The sequence below is a fragment of the Somniosus microcephalus genome, chromosome 9, assembly GCF_052327205.1.
Source record: "Somniosus microcephalus isolate GS21.2 chromosome 9, FLI_Smic_1.0, whole genome shotgun sequence".
NCBI classification, from domain to species: domain Eukaryota; kingdom Metazoa; phylum Chordata; class Chondrichthyes; order Squaliformes; family Somniosidae; genus Somniosus; species Somniosus microcephalus.
Genome location: NC_140995.1, coordinates 22,213,325 through 22,235,238, shown reverse-complemented (window position 1 = coordinate 22,235,238; position 21,914 = coordinate 22,213,325). Strand labels below are relative to the sequence as shown.

General features: G+C 42.3%; 1 protein-coding gene across 2 annotated transcripts in view; it reads right to left on the bottom strand.

Annotated features, from left to right (window-relative positions):
- Positions 1-7,476: 7,476 nt before the first annotated feature.
- Positions 7,477-21,914, bottom strand: part of fbxo25 (F-box protein 25) — a 60,089-nt gene continuing 45,651 nt past the window's right edge. The window contains exons 8-10 of one of the 2 annotated variants that reach the window (XM_085996427.1): positions 20,539-20,682; positions 8,719-8,745; positions 7,477-8,434 (exon numbers count right to left, since the gene is read on the bottom strand). In XM_085996427.1, coding sequence (XP_085852553.1) covers positions 8,345-8,434; positions 8,719-8,745; positions 20,539-20,682 — 261 coding nt within the window. In that variant the 3' untranslated portion in view covers positions 7,477-8,344. The remainder of the gene's footprint in view (positions 8,435-8,718; positions 8,746-20,538; positions 20,683-21,914) is intronic. The other variant, XM_085996429.1, reaches the window with a different exon arrangement.

Here is a 21,914-nt window from a genome sequence, read left to right as displayed (position 1 = left end):
TAATTACCACAGTGTTTCGCCATTCCGCAGTGATAGTTGGTAAATGATACAGCAGTACAAAATTTATTATTTTTTTAAATCGCATCTCAGGGTGATTATACACAATTGTTTTTAGAAATGTCAATTTTTTGATATGCTATCAGGTAGAGCAAGCTTCAGGATGGATCATCATATTCAAGTGTGGAATTTTATAGTTTTTTATTTTCTGCAGTATGATTGTTTCATTTTGTAACACAGGCTTGTATTTTTTTCTGTCTGCTTACATGTCAAAAAATGCTGCCAAAGTATTAACAATAAAACAAATATATTACCGATTTACCAGAGCAAAATTGCTGGAGTACATAATATGCCCTGTACTGTTCGTTTGTAAACGATGAACTAAAGCAGACATAATGAATAAATACAACTATGCAAAACCCTGTGGTAGCATTTGTGTGAATATAACTATAGTTTGGAAATTTTCCTTGTTTAAATTTTAAAGTTGGGAAGGTCATTTTCTTTTTAATACAATGCTATTATAAATGTATCTTTGTAACCAATGGGAAAGTTTCCAATTTAAAAATTTTTGGTATAATTTTAGTACTAGAGTTCTTGCTTTGTACATAATAGTCAATCCCATTTGATCTCGATGTGAAATGGAAAAAATTCTAAAGAGCAGAACAGGTCATTTTATATTTAGAGTTGAATTTGAAAGTTGATTAATAGTTAGCACATTGTTTTCTCTGGATATTTTTTGCCAGACAATACTGCTTCACATCAATAAAATATTATGAAGACAAAGTTTTGCCTTTCACTTAATTGGAAAAATAGAATGCTTGCCTCTCTTAACCAGAATTTAGAGTTAGACGGTTAAGCGGTTTAGAAAGCATACGCGATCCTGGGCTTCATAAATAGAGGTATAGAGTACAAAAGCAAGGAAGTTACGATGAACCTTTTATAAAACACTGGTTCGGCCTCAACTGGAGTATTGTGTCCAATTCTGGGCACCACACTTTAGGAAGGATGTGAAGGCCTTAGAGAGGGTGCAGAAAAGATTTACGAGAATGATTCCAGGGATGAGGGACTTCAGTTACGTGAATAAAGTAGAGAAGCTGGGGTTGTTATCCTTACAACAGAGAAGGTTGAGAGGAAATTTGATAGAGGTGTTCAAAATCATGAGGGGTCTAGATAGAGCAGATAAACTGTTCCCATTGGCGGAAGGGTCGAGAACCAGAGGACACAGATGTAAGGTGATTGGCAAAAGAACCAAGACATGAGGAAAAACTTTTTTACACAGCGAGTGGTTAGGATCTGGAATGCACTGCCTGAAAGGGTAGTGGAGGCAGACTCAATTGTGGCTTTCAAAAGGGAATTGGATAAGTGCCTGGAGGAAATTATTTTCCAGGGCTATGGGGAAAGGGCTGGGGAGTGGGACTAACTGAAGTGCTTGCAGAGAGCCAGCACTGGCTCGATGGGCTGAATGACCTTATTCTGTGCTGTAACCATTCTATGATTCTAGACAAGCTTCCAGAAGACAATGGTTTTATGAAAGAAATACAATCCTCTCAGATTGAAAAATATGCAAGACTAAAACTATCTGATAAGCCAAAAAAGTTTATCTGCAAATACAAGAAAGTAGACTCCAAAGGAAGAAAATGGACTCCAAGATCTGCAAACATGAATCACAAGCATTTAATTGAGGAAAATATCAATAGAAAGGCAGGGTGTTGTGTAGAAATGTACCTTTAATTTTGACAATGATTTCTTGTGGCAGATGCAATATAAAGTCCGAGCGAACCTCAAATACTATGGAGGTAAATTTCCTCACTGTACATTGTGCCAATATTATATCAATGAAAAAAGGCTTGCAGCCACCAGTGTCCTAGAGAGGTAGGCACATGAGAGTTTCCTGGGTAAGTTGATTTGCATACCTATTGGAGTAGTGATTGGCATAAGTCCCACGTAAAACTGGAGGAAATTGAAGTCAGGAGGCACAGATTCCTAGGTGTGTGTGCCAGCAAGGAATATCACTTTTATTAGAAGTGGGTTGGTGTACAAGGAAGTCTTGCTACAATTGTACAGGGCTTTGGTGAGACTACATCTGAAGTACTGTAGTTTTGGTCTCCTTGTCGGAGGAAGGATATACTTGCCTTAGAGGGGGTGCAACAAAGATTCACTAGATTGATTCCTGGAATGAGCAGGCTGTCATATGAGGAGAGATTGAGTAGAATTGGCCTATATTTTCTGGAGTTTAGAAGAATGAGGTGTGATCTCATTGAAATGTGTAAAATTCTTAGAGGGCTTGACGGGATAGATGTTTCCCCTGGCTGAAGTCCAGAAGTAGGGGGTCACAGTCTTAGAATAAGGGGTCGGCCATTTAGGACTGAGATGAGGAGGAATTTCTTCACCCAGAGCGTGGTGAATCTTTGGAATTCTCTACCCCAGAGGGTTGTGGATGCTCAATTGATGAGTATATTCAAGACTGAGATCAATAGATTTTTCCCCTGTCTGGGGTCCGTTTGCCAGCTAGCCAATGACTTGCATTGCTCAGGCATTGTGTGCCATTTCCTATTAACAGTATTAGGTGAAGGCAAGCATCTGAAGGAAATGTCCCATGTGGTAGCAGACAGCTGATTGGAGAACTGCGGAGCAGAAGAGATTGGCATCATTAAGGACCATATGCAAGAGGGGCTTGTGAGAAAGCTCCAAACAGATTGAAAAGTTAAAGAGCCATTGGACCAGAGTGCACGGTGAATGAAGACTTGTCATTCTATTTAAAAGTAGGCATCAACTGGCTGTCAGGCAGTTCTTTTAGCAGAGGGTAGTAAGCCTCTGGAATACATTGCTGGCTGGTGTGGGTGCTGAATCTCAGTATACCTTCGAGAGGGTGCTGGGCCAGCTCTTGACTGGGGCAGATATTGCATCATATAGAAGGGAAGTGTCTTTATACATAGCACTTGGTCCATGTGATCTGGACTGGTTTTGATCACCCGAGAGGGTCGGAGAGGATTTTTCCAGAGGATGTTTTCCACACGCCTGCTGTGCCTTTAGGAAGTTGCTGCCACCAGGCGTCCTCTTCCCCTCAGCAATGTACTCCCATGTTACACAGGCATTGCTCTCTTGGCCCGTCATTCAATATGCTAATAAGCCGATCTTGCAACGTACACCACATTGGTGCCTTAAATAGCTGGCAGGCAGATATCCTAGCCGCCAACATTACTGGAGCAGAAACGGTCTCATGGATTTTTGATGCGAGTCTTCACCATCTCTGGGCTCTAGATTCCAATCCAGCTAAGGCTAATTAAGTTAGCCATTAATAAATATCATGGCAAACTGAATTATGTCTGCTCAGCAGCTCACACATTGCCTGGCTAGGTTATGAAATTCAACACTACAAACTATTGGAGCTAAATTTGCATTCTACCACTCCTTGGTGGAGGATATTAATGTACTACAGCACTGGGCCTCTGCAGTATTGTAGTGTAACATGGGCCTCTGCAGTATTGTAGTGTAACAGTCAGTATTTGAAATGTACAGAGCAGTATCTGATTTTTCTGTTACATGCAGAGAAACTGCTTTGAAATTCATAAAGGACATTTTTAGCATCTACAGGAATATATTGGCAAAGGAACTTAAAAGACATCACAATAGAAAATGCAATCTAAAGTTTAATGCAAAAACCTATTACTAGACAGAAAATAAAATCAATGCGTGATTGTTATGGGTTGAAAGGGCATTATGTTTGCATCCTTTTAATTCCTAACTATAATAATTCAACCTCTGCTGCCTGTTTATTCTTTTTGTCACATATCTCACACTTTCTCAAAATTATGCTTTGAACAAACTCCAGAAAGTCACAGTACTAATCCTTTCATGGATGCATCTGACCAGTTGAAGTGCTCCTTCATAAAATGACAAATTCTGTGTTGTGCAAGAGAATATATAGGCGCTAGCTGGAAACATTGTGCTGCTGATTATCAATACAAAAATATTAATGTACTATTTCAACAAGTAGGAGAATGCGAGTCGGACATCCTTGTGTTTGTTGGATATTTTTCATCCAGAGAACTGCATGCTAACTACTACTCATCTACTCCATATCTTGGCAGAGTTACCATGAGATTCAGCTCTAGGAACAGGTTGATCTAGATTTGCCTAAACTGTATTCTAAAAGTTCAATTGTCCTTTCATAGATCTCTTTGCAATGAACACACCTCCCAAGATTCTGTTTTTAATTTCACTCATCTAGACTCAATGTGAAACATAAATTCATCTTTCCCCCTTATCTTGGGATTCCTGAAAGATCAGTATAGAAGCCACAATACTTACTGCATCTACCCATGCTTTGGCTGGAACTTACAAAATTACAAAAAGTGTCTAGTATTGGATGCCTCCAAATTATACCATTTATATTCCAACTACAAAACCTGTTCCAGTTTCAACCATTATACTCTACACTGGTTAAAGTGGTTTGTTCTATGCGAACAGGGTATGACTGTCTTATTCCTCCTCCTACTCTTCAGAGCTAAAAAGGAGACCTGGCTTTTGACACAGCTTAAGATATATGTACATATGTGGGTAAATGTTTCTATTTTTGGACTGCAACCATAAGGCCACTTTCACACGTGAAGCAATTTCATATCCATAATGGCATGGAAGTGGCATGATAATTTGACCATCAGATCCCAATTTGGCTCTTCTGCACACTAAAACCCCAAGTAGTGTAAGTTGTCCTCTCACTAATCTTCACATCAGGTGCAGTTCAACTCCACCCTGTTGCAAAACTGCATGGACCGCCTGAGAATTCTTAAAAGTTTTTGCAAAATGTTTAACATTACAAGAATGTAGATGTCTGTACTTTCCTTTAGCTGCCCAGGACTTCCTTTGTGGACTTCAGTCTGACCTGTAGGAAGCCATAGTTGACAGTATAATTCCAGTCTACCAAAAGACATTCAAATTAAGATGGTTAAGCTTGAGCAGTGGTGGCAGTAAAGAACTATGATGTAAGAAGAAATCAGAAATATGTCTGAACCCAAAGGCTGATAACAAATACAACATACAAGAGGTATAGAGTTCAGGAAAGGGAGTAGGCAGGAAGAGAGGTAGTGTAACTCCTATATGACAGATAGCCAAAAAATTAAAGTTCATCCCATGAGAGGTGGAAAGCTGCAGAATGAACTACACTAGTTGGACATCTTTAACGTGAAAAGGGCAAAACCAACACTAGGGTTGTGCTGCAGACTGCAAGATCAGCAAGTAGTTTGTTGAGATAAAAAGGGCACCTGAAAACCAGACTGTTACTTTAATTGAAAATTTCAATCAGTTAAACTGAAAATACCTAAGTCAGTAAATGAAACTGTTCCCATTGTTGAAGCAGAATTCAGCTTTAAAAAAAAGGAATTGGATAGTTGCTTGAAAAACAGAAATTAAAAAGCATGAGAACCAAACAGGAGAGTAGGATTAAACTAGGTGGCTTTTGTGGAGAAAAATCACCAGGTTTGACAGTCTGACCATTTTCTGTGCTGCAACATTAAATGACTACTTCAAGACTCATTGTACCAGGGAATCCACAAGAACCAGTGTGTATCTTGACTTGGTGATGGTAACATACCTAGATAACATGCAGGAAATGGAGTTGTGCACCCTTGGAGGTTAGCAACCACACAATGTGGTCAAGTATGTAATATATCCAAGTTTGCCGACGATACAAGCTAGGTGGGAAAGAAAGCGGTGAGGATGACGCAAAGAGGCTGCAAAGGGATACAGACAGGTTAAGTGATGGGCAATAAGGTGGCAAAGTGAGTATAATGTGGGGAAACTGTAAAATTATCCACTATGGAAGGAACAGAAAAGCAGATTTTTTTTTTTTTTTAAATAAAAAAGTTGAGAGACTAGTAAAGTTTGGTATTCAGAGGGATTTGGGTGTTCTTGCATGCAAATCACAGAAAGTTAACATGCAGGTACAGAAAGCAATTAGGAAGGCAAATGGTAAGTTACCCTTAACTGCAAGGGAGTTGGAGTACAAGAGTAAGGAAGTCTTGCTGCAATTATATAGGGCTTTGGTGAGACCACACCTGGAGTATGGTGTACAGTTTTAGTCTCCCTGCCCAAGGAAGGAGGGGGTGCAATGGAGATTGATTCCTGGGATGGGGGGATTGTCCTATGAGAGATTGAGTGGAAAGGGCCTATATTCTCTAGTGTTTAGAAGAATGAAGTGAGCTCACTGAAACGTATAAAATTCTTAGAGGGCTTGACAGGGTAAATGCTGAGAGGCTGTTTCCCCTGGCTTGTGTCTAGAACTAGGTCATAGTCTGAGGATAAGGGGTCAGCTATTTAGGACTGAGGTGAGGAGAAATTTCTTCACTCAGAGGGTTGTGAATCTTTGGAATTCTGCACCCCAGAGGCAGTGGATGCTCAGTTGATGAATATATTCAAGACTGAGATCGATAGGTTTTTGGGCACCAAGGGATGTGGGAATCGGGCAGGAAAGTGGAGTTGATGTAGAAGTCAGCCATGATCTTATTGAATAGCGGAGCAGGCTCGAGGGGCTGTATGCCCATTCCTGCTCCTATTTCTTGTGTTCTTATGACATGATCTGGACCAGGAGCTAAGCATATACTATACTTTAATAAAGTTTGGAAAGGAAGGAATATCTTAAACAAACAGAGTTTGTTGAACAAATGTCAGGGCAATTGGAGTACTTTTAAAGGCATACTGTCAAGCTTGATGAATAAATACATAGTTATGGTTAATAAGTGTAGACTAAACAAGCAATTTTAAATAAGCAAAGAAAAATCAAATCAATCAGATATATAGTGCGGAAATACTGTCTTTACAAAAACTGCAGGAGAAAATGTGAGGGAGATCCTTTGGGATGAATATAGCAACATTCAGAAATTCTTTCAATATAAAAATAAGACTGCACACACAAAACAAGCAAGAATCCCAATGGGTCTATAAGTCAGGATGATCACAAGATAGTTAATATACTAACTGATTACTTCCTTCATGTATTCACTTGAAAATATATGAGCACCATGTGTTTCCTTAAATAGCAATAATCCAAGTAGAACTATTTTACAAATGAGAGGAAAGTCTAGACAACTTTAAAAAAAAGTTAAAAATAGATTGGTTTACTGGCGTTTATCCTCAAGTACTAAGACAGACAAGAGAAGAGATTCACAAGACATTTCCAATCACGAGTGGTTCTAGCTAGATTGTGCACATGCATAGACAGGATCAGGCTCAGCCATGATATCTTCTTATGATAGTGTCAGCAAACTATTCTATCTTGGCTCACATATGAAGAAGAGTCATTTGGGCAAGCTACCAGAGGGCTGCCAGTACCGCTGGAATTCTACCCCAGCATCTGCAGGGGAGGAAGAGAGAAAGTTGAAGAATTTTTTTTTTTTTTTTTAAAGCACATAAAGGTTGGAATTTATAGTGCAGAGCATATTTCTCAAGACTTCAATCTCCAATATGTAATGCACAAATGAATAGATTAAACCAATGACATTATCTTTATTTCCTCCCCACTCCCCAAATATCTACATGGCACAAGGTTCTGGCAGTACATTACTATTTTTGCACCAAAAGCTTACAGATTTAACTAATACTACTGCAGGAGGTGTTTTTAAAAAATAAGAACAATATCATATTCTGCACCTCAGGCAGCCTCTTATCCCAGCAACATTACAGGCAGCTGGAATGATATTTTAAAAATAATGTACTTCATCATCTGCAATATATTTGAAAAAAACCTTAAATATCATAATTCAAAGCAGTCATATGGTTTCACCCTATCCATGTGGAGGAGACTTCCGATAATGCTTTGCAGGGGCCAATGTTCTGTTCAAAAGGCAGCTTAAAAAACAGAAAACAAAGTAACAAAAGTGCTTTGTGTTTAAAAAGACAGTACACTAGCACATAGATTATAAACTTAGTGCCAATCTCAATAGATTTTAACACAATGTGTTGCTAAAAAGGAGCTAAAAACAATTGCTTCACTAACTAAATCACATTTCAGGCTAAATGTACCCATTATGTGCAAAAATATTTATTTAAACTTAACAAGTTGTAACATTATTGAAGCTTTTAAATCAAGAATCAATTCCATGCAAACATCTGGAAGTAAAGAGCTATATTTTTATATTTACAGAAACATTTCCAACTGAAAGTCCTACATGATTTTTTTCTGATGTATGCAATGTTTCATATGCAGGTTTTTTTTTAAATCCCTTTTTTCATTAAAGGAAGAAAAAGTGTATTGCACAAGAATAAGAAAAGCAGCAAAGTGTTTGCTCTCTCCCTCAAAAAAAATCAGGGGCCATCTAAAATAAAATCTTTAAAGCGTCAATAGTTCTATTTAAAACTTAAAAAGGTCAATGAAGTGCTGAGGCGACACTGGTGTAGAGTAGCTTTCAGGATTGTTGGCTGTACATGGATGTCCTGTATCCTAATAAAAAGGAAAAAAAACAAAAAATTAATAGAAACCTTTAAGAGCTTTCTTACAGTATCAAAAGACTAGCTACTCACAACATGCTCACTACTTCTCAAACAAGTCAAAGATAATGTATCTTTATGAAAAATGCCATAAGCAGTTTAAAAAAATACATGCCTAGCCCTTGTCCTCTAACATTGTACTTAACTAAGGTATCAACATTTTGACTGGGCCATCAGTGAATTAGATCAATAACTACATAGCAGTTGGAATTCAAGGATGTAAATGTTTCAAAATACCTTGAATAATAAAGCAAGATGGTAGTCCTTTGAGATCAAGGAAGAAGGAGCAGGAGGAGTAAGCATGAAGGAAAGGGGGAAAAAGGATAAACAGGAACAATTAAAAGAATAGAGACAAGGATTTATCCAACCTGATGATCCTTTCCACTGAACCTTTCCTAAATAAAGCTCCTGTTCCGTAATATTGCTCTTAATCGGTTAATGGAATGAAAAACAGAATTAAATTACACAAAATATATCCATGATATTATTGGCAAATTGTTTCTATCAAGATATTGGAAGAGGTGATGATTTTAACTCATTAAGTAGCTATTGGGACCAACGGTAAAGAACTCGGACAGACTAATTCGCAACAGATTTAAAGAGATATAGATGCTAGATTTTTTGCTGTGCACAGCAGATAGATGCAGAATATCGGTTCATATTTTTAATTCAAAAATTGGGAGGCATGAACTGAACAAAGATTCACAAATTGTCCAGACTATACTGGTAAACATAATGGATTTGAGGAGAATCAACAAACATCAAACTATCCTCAGTTTATAGGAAGAGGCCTGACGTAGCGCACTGTATCTCAGTTATACTTCAGTAATATCGGTGTCTCTGTTCACATAATACAATTTTTGCTCCAAATGGAGCAAATACTAATCACTTACAGAAAATGTAAAACCACATGTGGACTAAATATGACAGGAAGAGAACTTGAGGATTTTAGATGGATTCAACTAAAAGTTTTAGATTTATGCAATCTCGTCAATTATTGCTTTGACCCCGAGCCAAGCTTTCGACTGCATATCCTCTCCATCAGCAAGACCGCCTACTTTCACCGCCATAATATCACGTGTCTCTGCCCTGCCTCAGTCCATCTGCTGCTGAAACCCTCATCCATGCTTTACTTCAGACTCGGCCATTCAAATACTCCCCTGGCTGGTCTCCCATAAACTTGAGCTCATCCAAAACTGCCCGTGTCCTAACTCGCACCATCCCGTTCACCTGTCACCCTTGTGCTCGCTGACCTACATTGGCTCCTGGTTCAGCAACACTTCAATTTTAAAATTCTCATAGTCATGTTCAAATCCTTCCATGGCCTCGCCTGTCCCCATCTCTAAGCTCTTCTAGCCCTGTAACCGCCCGAGAACTCTGCACTCCTCAAATTCTGGCCTCCTGTACATACCCGATTTCCTTTGACCCACCATTGGTGATTGTGCCTTCAGCTGCCTAGGCCCCAAGCTCTGGAATTCCCTCCGAAAGCCTCTTCACCTCTCCTCCTTTAAGATGCGGCTGAAGACACTGGATACTGCAAAGGCTATGGGCCCTGACAACATTCCGGCAATTGTGCTCCAGAACTAGCTGCGCCCCTAGCCAAGCTGTTCCAGTGCAGCTATAACACTGGCATCTACCTGGCAATGTGGAAAATTGCCCAAGTATGTCCTGTCTACAAAAAGCAGGACAAATCCGACCCGGCCAATTACCGTCCCATCAGTCTACTCTCAATCAGCAGCAAAGTGATGGAAGGGGTCATCGACAGTGCTATCAAGCGGCACTTACTCAGCAATAACCTGCTAACTGATGCCCAGTTTGGGTTCCGCCAGGGCCACTCAGCTCCTGACCTCATTACAGCCTTGGTCCAAACATGGACAAAAGAGCTGAATTCCAGAGGTGAGGTGAGAGTGACTGCCCTTGACATCAAGGCAGCATTTGATCGAGTGTGGCATCAAGGAGCCCTAGCAAAACTGAAGTCAATGGGAATCAAGGGGAAAACTCTCCATTGGTTGGAATCATACCTAGCACAAAGGAAGTTGGCTGTGGTTGTTGGAGGTCATTCATCTCAATCACACAGCAGGAGTTCCTCAGGGCAGTGTCCTAGGCCCAACCATCGTCAGCTGTTTCATCAATGACCTTCCCTCCATCATAAGGTCAGAAGTGGGGATGTTCGCTGATGATTGCACACTGTTCAGCACCGTTCGAGACTCGTCAGATACTGACGCAGTCCGTGTCCATATGCAGCAAGACCTGGACAACATTCAGACTTGGGCTGACAAGTGGCATGTAACATTCGCACCACGCAAGTGCCAGTCAATGACCATCTGCAACAAGCGAGACTCTAACCATCTCCCCTTGACATTCAATGGCATTACCATCGCTGAATCCCCCACTATCAACATCCTGGGGGGTTACCATTGATCAGAAACTGAACTGGACCAGCCATATAAATACTGTGGCTACAAGAGCAGGCCAGAGGCTGGGAATTCTGCGGCGAGTGTCTCACCTCCTGACTCCCCAAAGCCTTTCCACCATCTACAAGGCACAAGTCAGGAGTGTGATGGAATACTCTCCACTTGCCTGGATGAGTGCAGCTCCAACAACACTCAAGAAGCTCGACACCATTCAGGATAAAGCAGCCCGCTTGATTGGCACTCCATCCACCACCTTCAACATTCACTCCCTCCACCACCGGCGCACTGTGGCTGCAGTGTGTACCATCTACAAGATGCACTGCAGCAACTCGCCAAAGCTCCTTCAACAGCACCTTCCAAACCCGCGACCTCTACCACTTAGAAGGACAAGGGCAGCAGACGCATGGGAACATCACCACCTACAAGCTCCCCTCCAAGCCACACACCATCCTGACTTGGACCTGTATCGCCGTTCCTTCACTGTCGCTGGGCCAAAATACGGGAACTCCCTTCCTAACAGCATTGTGGGTGTACCTACACCATATGGACTGCAGCGGTTCAAGAAGGCGGCTCACCACCATCTTCTCAAGGGCAATTAGGGATGGGCACTAAATGCAGGCCTAGCCAGCGATGCCCACATCCCATCAATGAATTTTTAAAAATGCTCATTAAAACCTACCTCTTTGACCAAGCTTTTGGTCACCTATCCTAATGTCTCCTTCTTTGGCTCGGAGTCAAATTTTGTCTTATTTCGCTCTTGTGAAGTGCCTTGGGATGTTTTACTATGTTAAAGGTGCTATATAAATGCAAGTTGTTGTGGTTGGTAACACATGTTCTGCTTCAAAAAAAACTCGAAGTATTTGGCCAACGTTTAAACTTTATCAATAGATTGACACTGGATTCAGACATCCTCAATAAAATACTTAAATCCAGAATTAATTCAAAACTCCAAAATGCAAAGCTCATTCAGAAATAGAAAACAAATCTGTTATCACTGGAACTTAGCATTAAAATGCTTCATACTGGGATAAAACTAAAAGATAAAAAAAAAAAATTATTTAAAAAAGACTGGACTTGAACTTCACACCCCTTTCAGCAAGGTCAATACAGCTCTATTGTGACAGAAGAACTTCCCTCCAGTCCAGTTCTGCTCCAGGCAACAGAGAATGCCAATGTACTGTCATACCATAGCACTGCCAACCATTCTAAGCTCAGGAATCCAAGACCATAGATCTATGGTAATGCAAATAATACAGCCCTGTAACTGTACTTTAGTATTACATGGAATCATAGAATCTTACAACACAGGAGGTCATCATTTGGCTGGTCATGCCTGTACCAGCTCTTTGAAAGAGCTGTTCAATTTAGTCCCACACCACTGCTTTTTTCCCACAACCCTGCAAATGAGTTCTCTTCAAGTGCATGTCCAATTGGCTTTTAAAAGTTCCCATGGAATCTGATTCCACCATCCTTTCAGGTAGTGTGCTCCAGATCTTAACAATCCCGTCTGAAGAAATGTCTCCTCATTTCCCCTCTAGTTTTTACCAATTACTTTAAATCTATGACCCATGGTTACTGACCCACTTGCCAGAGGAATAAGTTCCTCCCTACTTGCTCCATCAAAACCCCTCATAATTTTGAATACCTTTATTACATCTCCCCTAACCTTCTCTGCTCTAAAAGGAGAACAATCTCAGCTTCTCCAATCTCTCCGCATAAACTCTCTTATTCCTGGTATCATCCTGGTAAACCTTTACCCTCTCCAGGGCCTCGACATCCTTTCTAAAGTGTGGTGCCCAAAATTGTACACAATACTCCAGCTGAGACCTAACCAGAGACTTGTAAAGGTTTAGCATAACTTCCTTGTTTTTGTATTCAATGTCCCTATTTACAAAGCCAAGTATCCCATGTGCTTTCTTAACCGCCTTCTCAATTTGCTCTGCCACCTTCAAAGATTTGTGAATATGTACCCCCAGGTTCTCCTGTTCTTGCACCCTCCCCCCCCCCCCCCCCCAAAAGAAAAATAGTACCACTGTAGGTATTCGTGGTCACCGATGTAGGTATTGGATGAATTCCTACTTAATAATCGAGTTCGACTCCAGGAGAACAATCAAAAAGGTTTTTAATGCAGGAACAGAGGAATTCAAACAGGTTGCAGAGCTAGGTACAGGAGAGCCATAAAATAGGTCGTCACCAGACGGAGACGCCACGAGGACTGAGTAGGCAGTCCCGTGGATTGCGTGATGACGTCATCGCGTTCTTCCCGCGCTTGGGTAGTCATGTGACTTGCGTGATGACATCATTGCGTTTGCCGGTGCTTGGGACGGTCACGTGATGTGCGACGTGACGTCATCGCGTTCACCCGCGCTCCCAAAGGAGGAAAGCCCTGCACCGGCTACATCATTACGTTAAAGGGAATTATGTACGGTAAGTAAGGGACACTCAGTGGTACCGCTATACCACTTAGATTATACTGTCTCTCCATGTTGTTTCTCCCAAAGTACACATTTATTCATATTATTAAATTGCATCTGCCATGTGTTTTCCCATTTAACCAGTCTGTCTATGTCCTCCTGAAGTCTTCAACTAACATGCTCACTACGTTGCCAAGTTTTGTATCATCCGCAAACATTGAAATTGTACTCTATACCCCAAGTTACCATCGCTCTTTAATACCATGTGCTTCTATTTTCTGATTATGTCTTATGAGGTACTTTATCAAGGCCTGTTGAAAGTCTATATATACACATCTACTGCACTACCCCCTTCATCAACCTTCTCCATTACGTCATCAAAGAACTCAATTAGAGAAGATTTGCCTTTAATAAATCTGTACTGGCTGTCCCTTATTAATCCATGCTTCTCCAAGTGAAAATTAATTTATTGCTTAACAATGGTCTCAAATGAGACCCATTTTTCCACCACTGACATTAGACCAATTCTTACATAATCCCAACTGTCCAGCCTTTGGCCCTCTATTTACCACAATATTTTTGCAGCTACCGATCTGCTCAACCATACCCTCAACCATTACCTTTGATGCCCTAGTCCCTATTAAAACTATTACTCTCTCTCACCCTGGCTGTTGCCCCTAGCCCCTCATTTTTGCTCCCTTAAGTCCAAGGGACGCAGACTTGAACAGACAGAGGGGGGGGGGGTAATAAGAGGAGGGGGTGTCGCAATATTAATTAAGGAGTCAATTACTGCAGTAAGGAGGGATGACATATTAGCAGGTTCCTCTAATGAGGCCATATGGGTGGAGCTTAAAAACAAAAAGGGGGCAAGCACTTTGCTGGGAGTGTACTATAGGCCTCCAAACAGTCAGGGGGAGATAGAGGAACAGATATGTAGGCAAATCTCAGAGAAATGTGCAAATAATAGGGTAATAGTAATGGGGGATTTCAACTTCCCCAATATTAACTGGGATAGTCAGAGTGTGAAAGGCACAGAGGGTGTAGAATTCTTAAAGTGCATCCAGGAGAGCTTTTTGAGCCAGCATGTAGAAGGTCCTACAAGAGAGGGGGCGGTACTGGACCTAATTCTAGGGAATGTGGCCGGCCAAGTGGAAGAAGTGCTAGTAGGTGAGCACTTTGGTGACAGTGACCATAATATGGTGAGATTTAAGGTGGTCATGGAAAAGGACAGGGATGGGCCGGAAATAAAGGTTCTAAATTGGGGGAAGGCCGATTTTAATAGGATAAGACAGGATCTGGCCAAAATGGACTGGGATCAGCTACTTGTAGGAAAATCTGCATCGGAGCAATGGGAGGCTTTCAGAAGGGAGATTGAGATCATACAATGGCAACATGTTCCCGTAAAGGTCAAGGGTGGTTCCAAAAACCACAGGGAACCTTGGATGTCAGGGGATATACGAGAATGGATTTTAAAAAAAAGGTGGGCTTTTGGCAGATACAAAAGGCTAAAGACGGAGGATGCCCTAGAGGAGTACAAAAAGTGCAGGGGGATACTTAAAAAAGAAATTAGGAGATCAAGGAGGGGCCATGAAATAACACTGGCGAGCAAAATAAAGGAAAATCCTAAGATGTTTTATAAGTATATTAAGGGTAAGAGGATAACTAGGGAAAAAATAGGGCCCATTAGGGACAAAAGTGGAAATCTGTGTGTGGAGCCGGAAGATGTAGGAGGGGTTCTGAATGAATTTTTTGCATCTGTTTTCACTATGGAGAGGGACGATGTAGACATAGAAATAGGGCGGGGGGACTGTGATATGCTCGAACATATTAACATCGAGAGGGAGGAGGTATTGGCGGTTTTAGCAGGCCTAAAAATGGATAAATCCCCAGGCCCGGACGAAATGTATCCCAGGCTGCTGTGTGAGGCAAAGGAAGAGATTGCGGGGGCTCTAACACACATATTCAGAACCTCTCTGGCCACAGGGGATGTGCCAGAGGACTGGAGAACCGCTAATGTAGTTCCATTATTCAAGAAGGGGAGTAGGGAAAAACCGGGGAACTACAGGCCAGTGAGCCTAACATCAGTGGTGGGAAAATTATTGGAAAAAATTCTGAGGGACAAAATTAGTCTCCACTTGGAGAGGCAAGGATTAATCAGGGATAGTCAACATGGCTTTGTCAAGGGAAGATCATGTCTGACTAATTTGATTGAATTTTTTGAGGGGGTGACTAGGTGTGTGGATGAGGGTAACGCAGTGGATGTGGTATACATGGATTTCAGTAAGGCCTTCGATAAAGACCCGCACAGGAGACTGGTCAAGAAGGTAAGAGCCCATGGAATCCAGGGTGCCTTGGCACGTTGGATACAAAACTGGCTTAGTGGCAGAAGGCAGAGGGTGATGGTCAAAGGTTGTTTTTGTGACTGGAAGCCTGTGGCCAGTGGGGTACCACAGGGATCGGTGCTGGGTCCCTTGCTGTTTGTGGTCTACACTAATGACTTGGATATGAATGTAAAAGGTATGATCAGTAAGTTCGCGGATGATACAAAAATTGGTAGGGTGGTAAATAGCGAGGAGGGTAGCCTCAGTCTGCAGGACGATATAGATGGGTTGGTCAGATGGGCGGAACAGTGGCAAATGGAATTTAACCCGGAAAAGTGCGAGGTGATGCACTTTGGGGGGACTAACAAGGCAAGGGAATACACAATGAATGGTAAGACCCTAGGCAAGACGGAGGGTCAGAGGGATCTGGGTGTGCAAGTACACAGATCCCTGAAGGCGGCGGAACAGGTGGATAAGGTGGTAAAAAAGGCATATGGGATACTTATATTCTATGCCTCGGCTAATGAAGGCAAGAGCAAGGAGGTTATGATGGAGCTGTATAAAACACTGGTTAGGCCACAGCTGGAATACTGTGTGCAGTTCTGGTCGCCACACTACAGGAAGGATGTGATAGCTTTGGAGAGGGTGCAGAGGAGATTCACCAGGATGCTACCAGGGCTGGAACGCTTCAGCTATGAAGAGAGACTGGGCAGATTGGGTTTGTTTTCCTTGGAGCAGAGGAGGCTGAGGGGGGACATGATTGAGGTGTACAAAATTATGAGGGGCATAGATAGGATGGATACTAAGGAGCTTTTTCCCTTAGTAGAAGGGTCAATAACTAGGGGGCATAGATTCAAGGTTAAGGGCGGGAGGTTTAGAGGGGATTTGAGAAAGAACTTTTTCACCCAGAGGGTGGTTGGAGTCTGGAACTCACTGCCTGAAAGGGTTGTGGAGGCTGGAACCCTCACAACATTCAAGAAGCATTTGGATGAGCACTTGAAATGCCATAGCATACAAGGCTACGGACCAAATGCTGGAATATGGGATTCGATTAGACAGGGCGTGATGGCCGGCGCGGACACGATGGGCCGAAGGGCCTCTATCCGTGCTGTATAACTCTATGACTCTAGATTGGTTTAGCCATTCACCACCAGATCTAGCTGGACCACATTAAGCACGATCGGATCCTGCTCACCATTCCAGGATCATTCTGGAATGCAAAGATAACCCTCGGCTTCTTTACTGCAAAGCATCTTCTTAAACCCCTCTCCCCTGTCTTCTCCACCCTCACCTGTGCGAGGAGCTCATGGACTACTTTGTCTCTTAAGATGAAGACTATCCGATCAGCTGCCTCTGCCACTTCCCTTCCTTCCCCTAGCCTACCAAGCCAAACTTCCTCTAAGGCTCCCCCCTGCCCTAGCCCTGAACTCGCATCTTTCTCCAGTTTCTCTCCGATCTCCCCTCATGACCTCTCCGCGTTCATCTTGTCCATGAGACCCACTTCCTGCTCCCTTAACCCTATTCCCACTAAACTGCTGACTGCCCAACTTCCTTTTCTGGCTCCCATGTTAGTGAATATTGTTAACAGTTCTCTCTCCTCAGGTACTGTCTTCCTCTTATTCAAATATGCCATCATCACCCCTCTCAAAAAAAACTCTGATCCCTCCATCCTTGCAAACTAGTGCCCCATCTCCAACCTCACTTTCCTCTCCAAAGTCCTTGAACGCGTTGTTGCCTCCCCAAATCTGTGCCCATCTTTCTCGGAACTACATGTTTGAATTCCTCTAATCAGGTTTCCGCCCCTATCAAACTCACAAATGACATCCTATGTGACTGTGACAAAGGTAAACTATCGCTCCTCATCCTTTTCAACCTGTCTGCAGCCTTTGACACGGCTGACCACTCCATCCTCCTCCAACGCCTCTCCACCATCGTCCAGCTGAGTGGGACTGCACTCGCCTGGTTCCATTATTATCTATCTAATCGTAGCCAGAGAATCACCTGTAATGGCTTCTCTTCCCGCTCCCGCATCGTTACCTCTGGTGTCCCCCAAGGATCTATCCTTGGCCCCCTCATATTTCTCATCTATGTGATGCCCCTCGGCGACATTATCCGAAAACACAGCGTCAGTTTCCACATGTACGTTGTTGACACCCAGCTCTACATCACCACCACTTCTCTCGACACCTCCACTGTCTCTAAATTGTCAATCCCGCCAATTAAATATTGGGAAGACCGAAGCCATTGTCTTCAGTCCCCACCACAAACTCCGTTCTCTAGCCACCAAATCCTTCCCTCTCCCTAGCATCAGTCTGAGGCTGAACCAGACTGTTCGCAACCTTGGTGTCATATTTGACCCTTAAATGAGCTTCTGACCACATATCCGCGCCATAACTAAGGCGCCTATTTCCACCTCTAACATCGCCCGTCTCTGCCCTTGCCTCAGCTCATCCGCTGCTGAAACCCTCATCCATGCCTTTGTTACCTCTAGACTTGACTATTCCAACGCACTCCTGGCTGTCCTCCCACGTTCTACCCTACGTAAACTTGAGGTCATCCAAAACTCGGCTGCCCCTGTCCTAACTTGCACCAAGTCTCGTTCACCCATCACCCTTGTGCTCGCTGACCTACATTGGCTCCTGGTTAAGCAACGCCCGATTTCAAAATTTGCATGCTTGTTTTCAAATCCCTCCATGGTCTTGCCCCTCCCTAACTCTAATCTCCCCCAGCCCCACAACCCCCGCCCCCAACGGAGATATCTGCGCTCCTCTAATTCTGGCCTCTTGAGCATCCCTGATTTTAAATCACTCAACCATTGGTGGTCGTGCCTTCAGCTACCCAAGCCCTAACCTCTGGAATTCCCTCCCTAAACCTCTCCGCCTCTCTTTCCTCCTTAAAGATGCTCTTTAAAACCTACCTCTGACCAAGCTTTCGGTCTTGTGCTCTAATTTCTCCTTATGTGGCTCGTGTCAAATTTTGTTTTATAACACTCCAGTGAAGCGCCTTGGGACATTTCACTACGATAAAGGTGCTGTATAAATGCACGTTGTTGTTGATTGGTCTGCAGTTACCAGGTTTATCCCTCTCCCCTTTTTTGAACAGGGTTGTAACATTTGCAATTCTCCAGTCCTCTGGCACCACTCCAATATCCAAGGAGGATTGAAAGATTGTGATCCAGAGCTTCTGCTATCTCCATCCTAGCTTCCCTCAGCAACCTAGGATGTATCCCATCTGGACCGATGACTTGCTCTATCTATTTTTATCCTATCCAATATCTCTATTACTCCTTCCCCCACCTTCAACTGTAACATTAACTTCATCCTTGTTTTTGGTGAAGACAGATGCAAAGTACGCATTCAGTACCTCACTCATGCTCTCTGCCGCCACAAGATTTCCTTTTTTGTCCACAATCGGTCTCACTATTCCTTTAACTTTTTATATGTTTATAAAAGATATTTGGGTTCCTTTTATGTTACCTCCTAATCTTCTCATACTCTCCCTTTGCCCTTCTTGTATGCTTTTTCAATTTCCCCCTGCACTCTCTGTATTCTGTCTGATTTTCGATTGTATTCTGTACCTGACATTTGTCATAAACATCCTTTTTCTGTTTTATTTTAACCTCTATTTCCTTTGTCATCCAGGGAGCTCTAGCTTTGGATGCTCCATCTTTCCTCCTTATGAGAATATGCTGGATTTGAACCCGAACTATCTCTGCCTTGAAGGCCTGCCATTGCTCATTTACTGCTTTCCTTGCCAATCCTTTTTTCCAGTCCACTTGTGCTAGATCCCATCTCAAATCATTGAAACTGGCTCTCTACCAGTTGGGTATTTTCATCTTTGATTCTTCTTTGTCCCTTTCCATAACTACTTTAAATCTAATTATATTATGCTCACTATTACCCAGATGTTCTCCCACTGAAACACAATCCACTTTACTTCCTGCTCTTACTACACTATTCTTTGTTCTGTTGCTGTTTGTCCCCCTTGGTTTTCTGTGCACCTTGTCTCTCCTCTCTGCTGCTGTGTCCTGGTGCCCCTCCCCCTGCCAAATTAGTTTAAACCATCCCCCACAAGGGCATTGGTCCCAGCCCTGTTCATCACAGCAGAAACTAAGCTCGAGCAGTTGGCGGCACTTCCTGCATATGTGGTTCTCCAGGACAGTGTTCTGGAGTTCCCACATGGCACAGGATGTGCATGTGATGGCCCCAGCTGTCCTGCCATGTTAGCCAACAGTTATTTAAAATTGTTTTGTTTTGCTTTAAGGGTATTTAACTGTTTAGCCAACACTAAAACTCTAACCAATAAACTAATTACATAAAGTAACTGAACACTAACCACCAAATACTTATCCTAAATACTTACCTGTAATTCCTCGGGTTCCACCCTTCACGCTGGTTGTGACGTTACTGCTTCAGTTTTATCTCCCGGTGGTTGTTTTGGTATGCTCTCTGCCGCTCCTGCATGGTTTTTATGCTCAAGAGCATTAAAAAAGCCACAAGAATGACCATACCAAAATGCAAGTTTCAGATGGTGCTATATCTTGTATATAGGATTCAGCTAGTAATTTCTCTAAATTAATTCTGGATAATGAACATTTGGAAAGCATGCATATTAGCCCCAATTAAACGTTTAAAAAGTGATGCAAGCAAGCAGCTACAATTATGCGGTTTCATCACATCACTGGGGAAAAGGGAAAGCTCCATAAATGCATCCTCTGACGCATGCATAAGGTGCGGCTTAGCAGTCTACCAGTGGGATTTAAAATAACAGTTGAATAAAGCTTTTTTCTATCAGAAATTGAACATGAGTACAATGGGCTACTTGAGATTTTTTTTAAATCTTTTAATCACAGCACTAGAAATGAAAGAAAAAGATTTTCAGGTGGACTTGGTACTGACGGCAAATTACCTTCCAGAACAAAATACTGCAATGGCGACAGAACTGTAGGGCATCTCCATATTGCTCCTTTTTTGGACAGTATTTCTGCAGTGTGAAATACATCAGCTTCCAGTCAACACAGCCCTTCTCGGTCAGAACCAGGTGTCTGCAGAACTGCAAAAGAACATCAGATGCAAAGTTTGGCAGAACTTCATGCTTACAACATTTCAGTTAAAGTAAAATTACCTTAATTCAGAAGATCTTTGATGAAGGAAAAAAGCCACAAATTATTTTTGTTACAGTGATGTCTCATGCAAGTAATGGAATAATGCATTTTATTGAATTTATAGCACCAGGACAAAGCAGCAGAGAGGAAAGACAAGGTGCATAGAAAACCAAGGGGGACAAACAACAACAGAACAAAGAATAGTGGGGGGGGGGGGCGGGAAGAGGAAGGAGATTTGCCAAACTAATGTAGACTGTATCCCTTTAATACCTTGATTCCACACTTAAATTCAGCTCTTATAGCTACACCACCCTACCGTGCGTGTATTAATTGTCACAACAAGATCAACTGCGTAACAAGTACAACCTCCACAAATGTCTCAGGACATTGACCCAGTAGTTTCTGGGAGCAAAAGAAAAATGGGACAACTAGTATGGAGAGGGGGGGGGGGGGGGGGGTAGTGTCAAGCCACAACCCTTCCTGTACCTTATGCATGCTCCAACAAACATGATTCAGCAAGTAACAGTTTCATGCTGATATTCTAGCAACATTCTTTACATATACAGTGCTGATGTGCTGTTGTAGCAACCCTTTATTGCTGGCATCAATGTGCAGGTCTAATTAATTTCTAGCAAATTCTGTTGTGCTATTACAATCAAGAGGACCAACAGCCTAGTCACATTTTTGTAATGCTTTACAGGGCAGATATTTACATGGAGTAGACAATTTTCAAATAACCTATGGACCGTTCTGTGGATCAACAATGTAGGATATAAAGTTGATCTTATTTTGCTCCATTAATCTTTGTCGGGGCAGGGAGGAACTTTGAAGAACCTTTCAAGAATTTTTCTTCAGGAGATTAAGTGGATCAGAGGCCAAGATCAAACAGACTACATGGTTCGTGAAATGAAAAGGCTTGATTAACTTTCTTTTCTAATAATTTTGTACTTTTAAAGTTCTCAATTGAAACTATATGTAGAGACTGCACTTTACATCCTTCCCTGAACAGTGAGATCCAATTAATAATGCACAAGAAATCATAACATAGAAACATAGAAGATAGGAGCAGGAGTAGGCCATTCGGCCCCTCAAGCCTGCTCCGCCATTCGATGAGATCATGGCTGATCATCCAAACTCAGTACCCCGTACCTGCCTTCTCCCCATATCCCTTGATACCTTT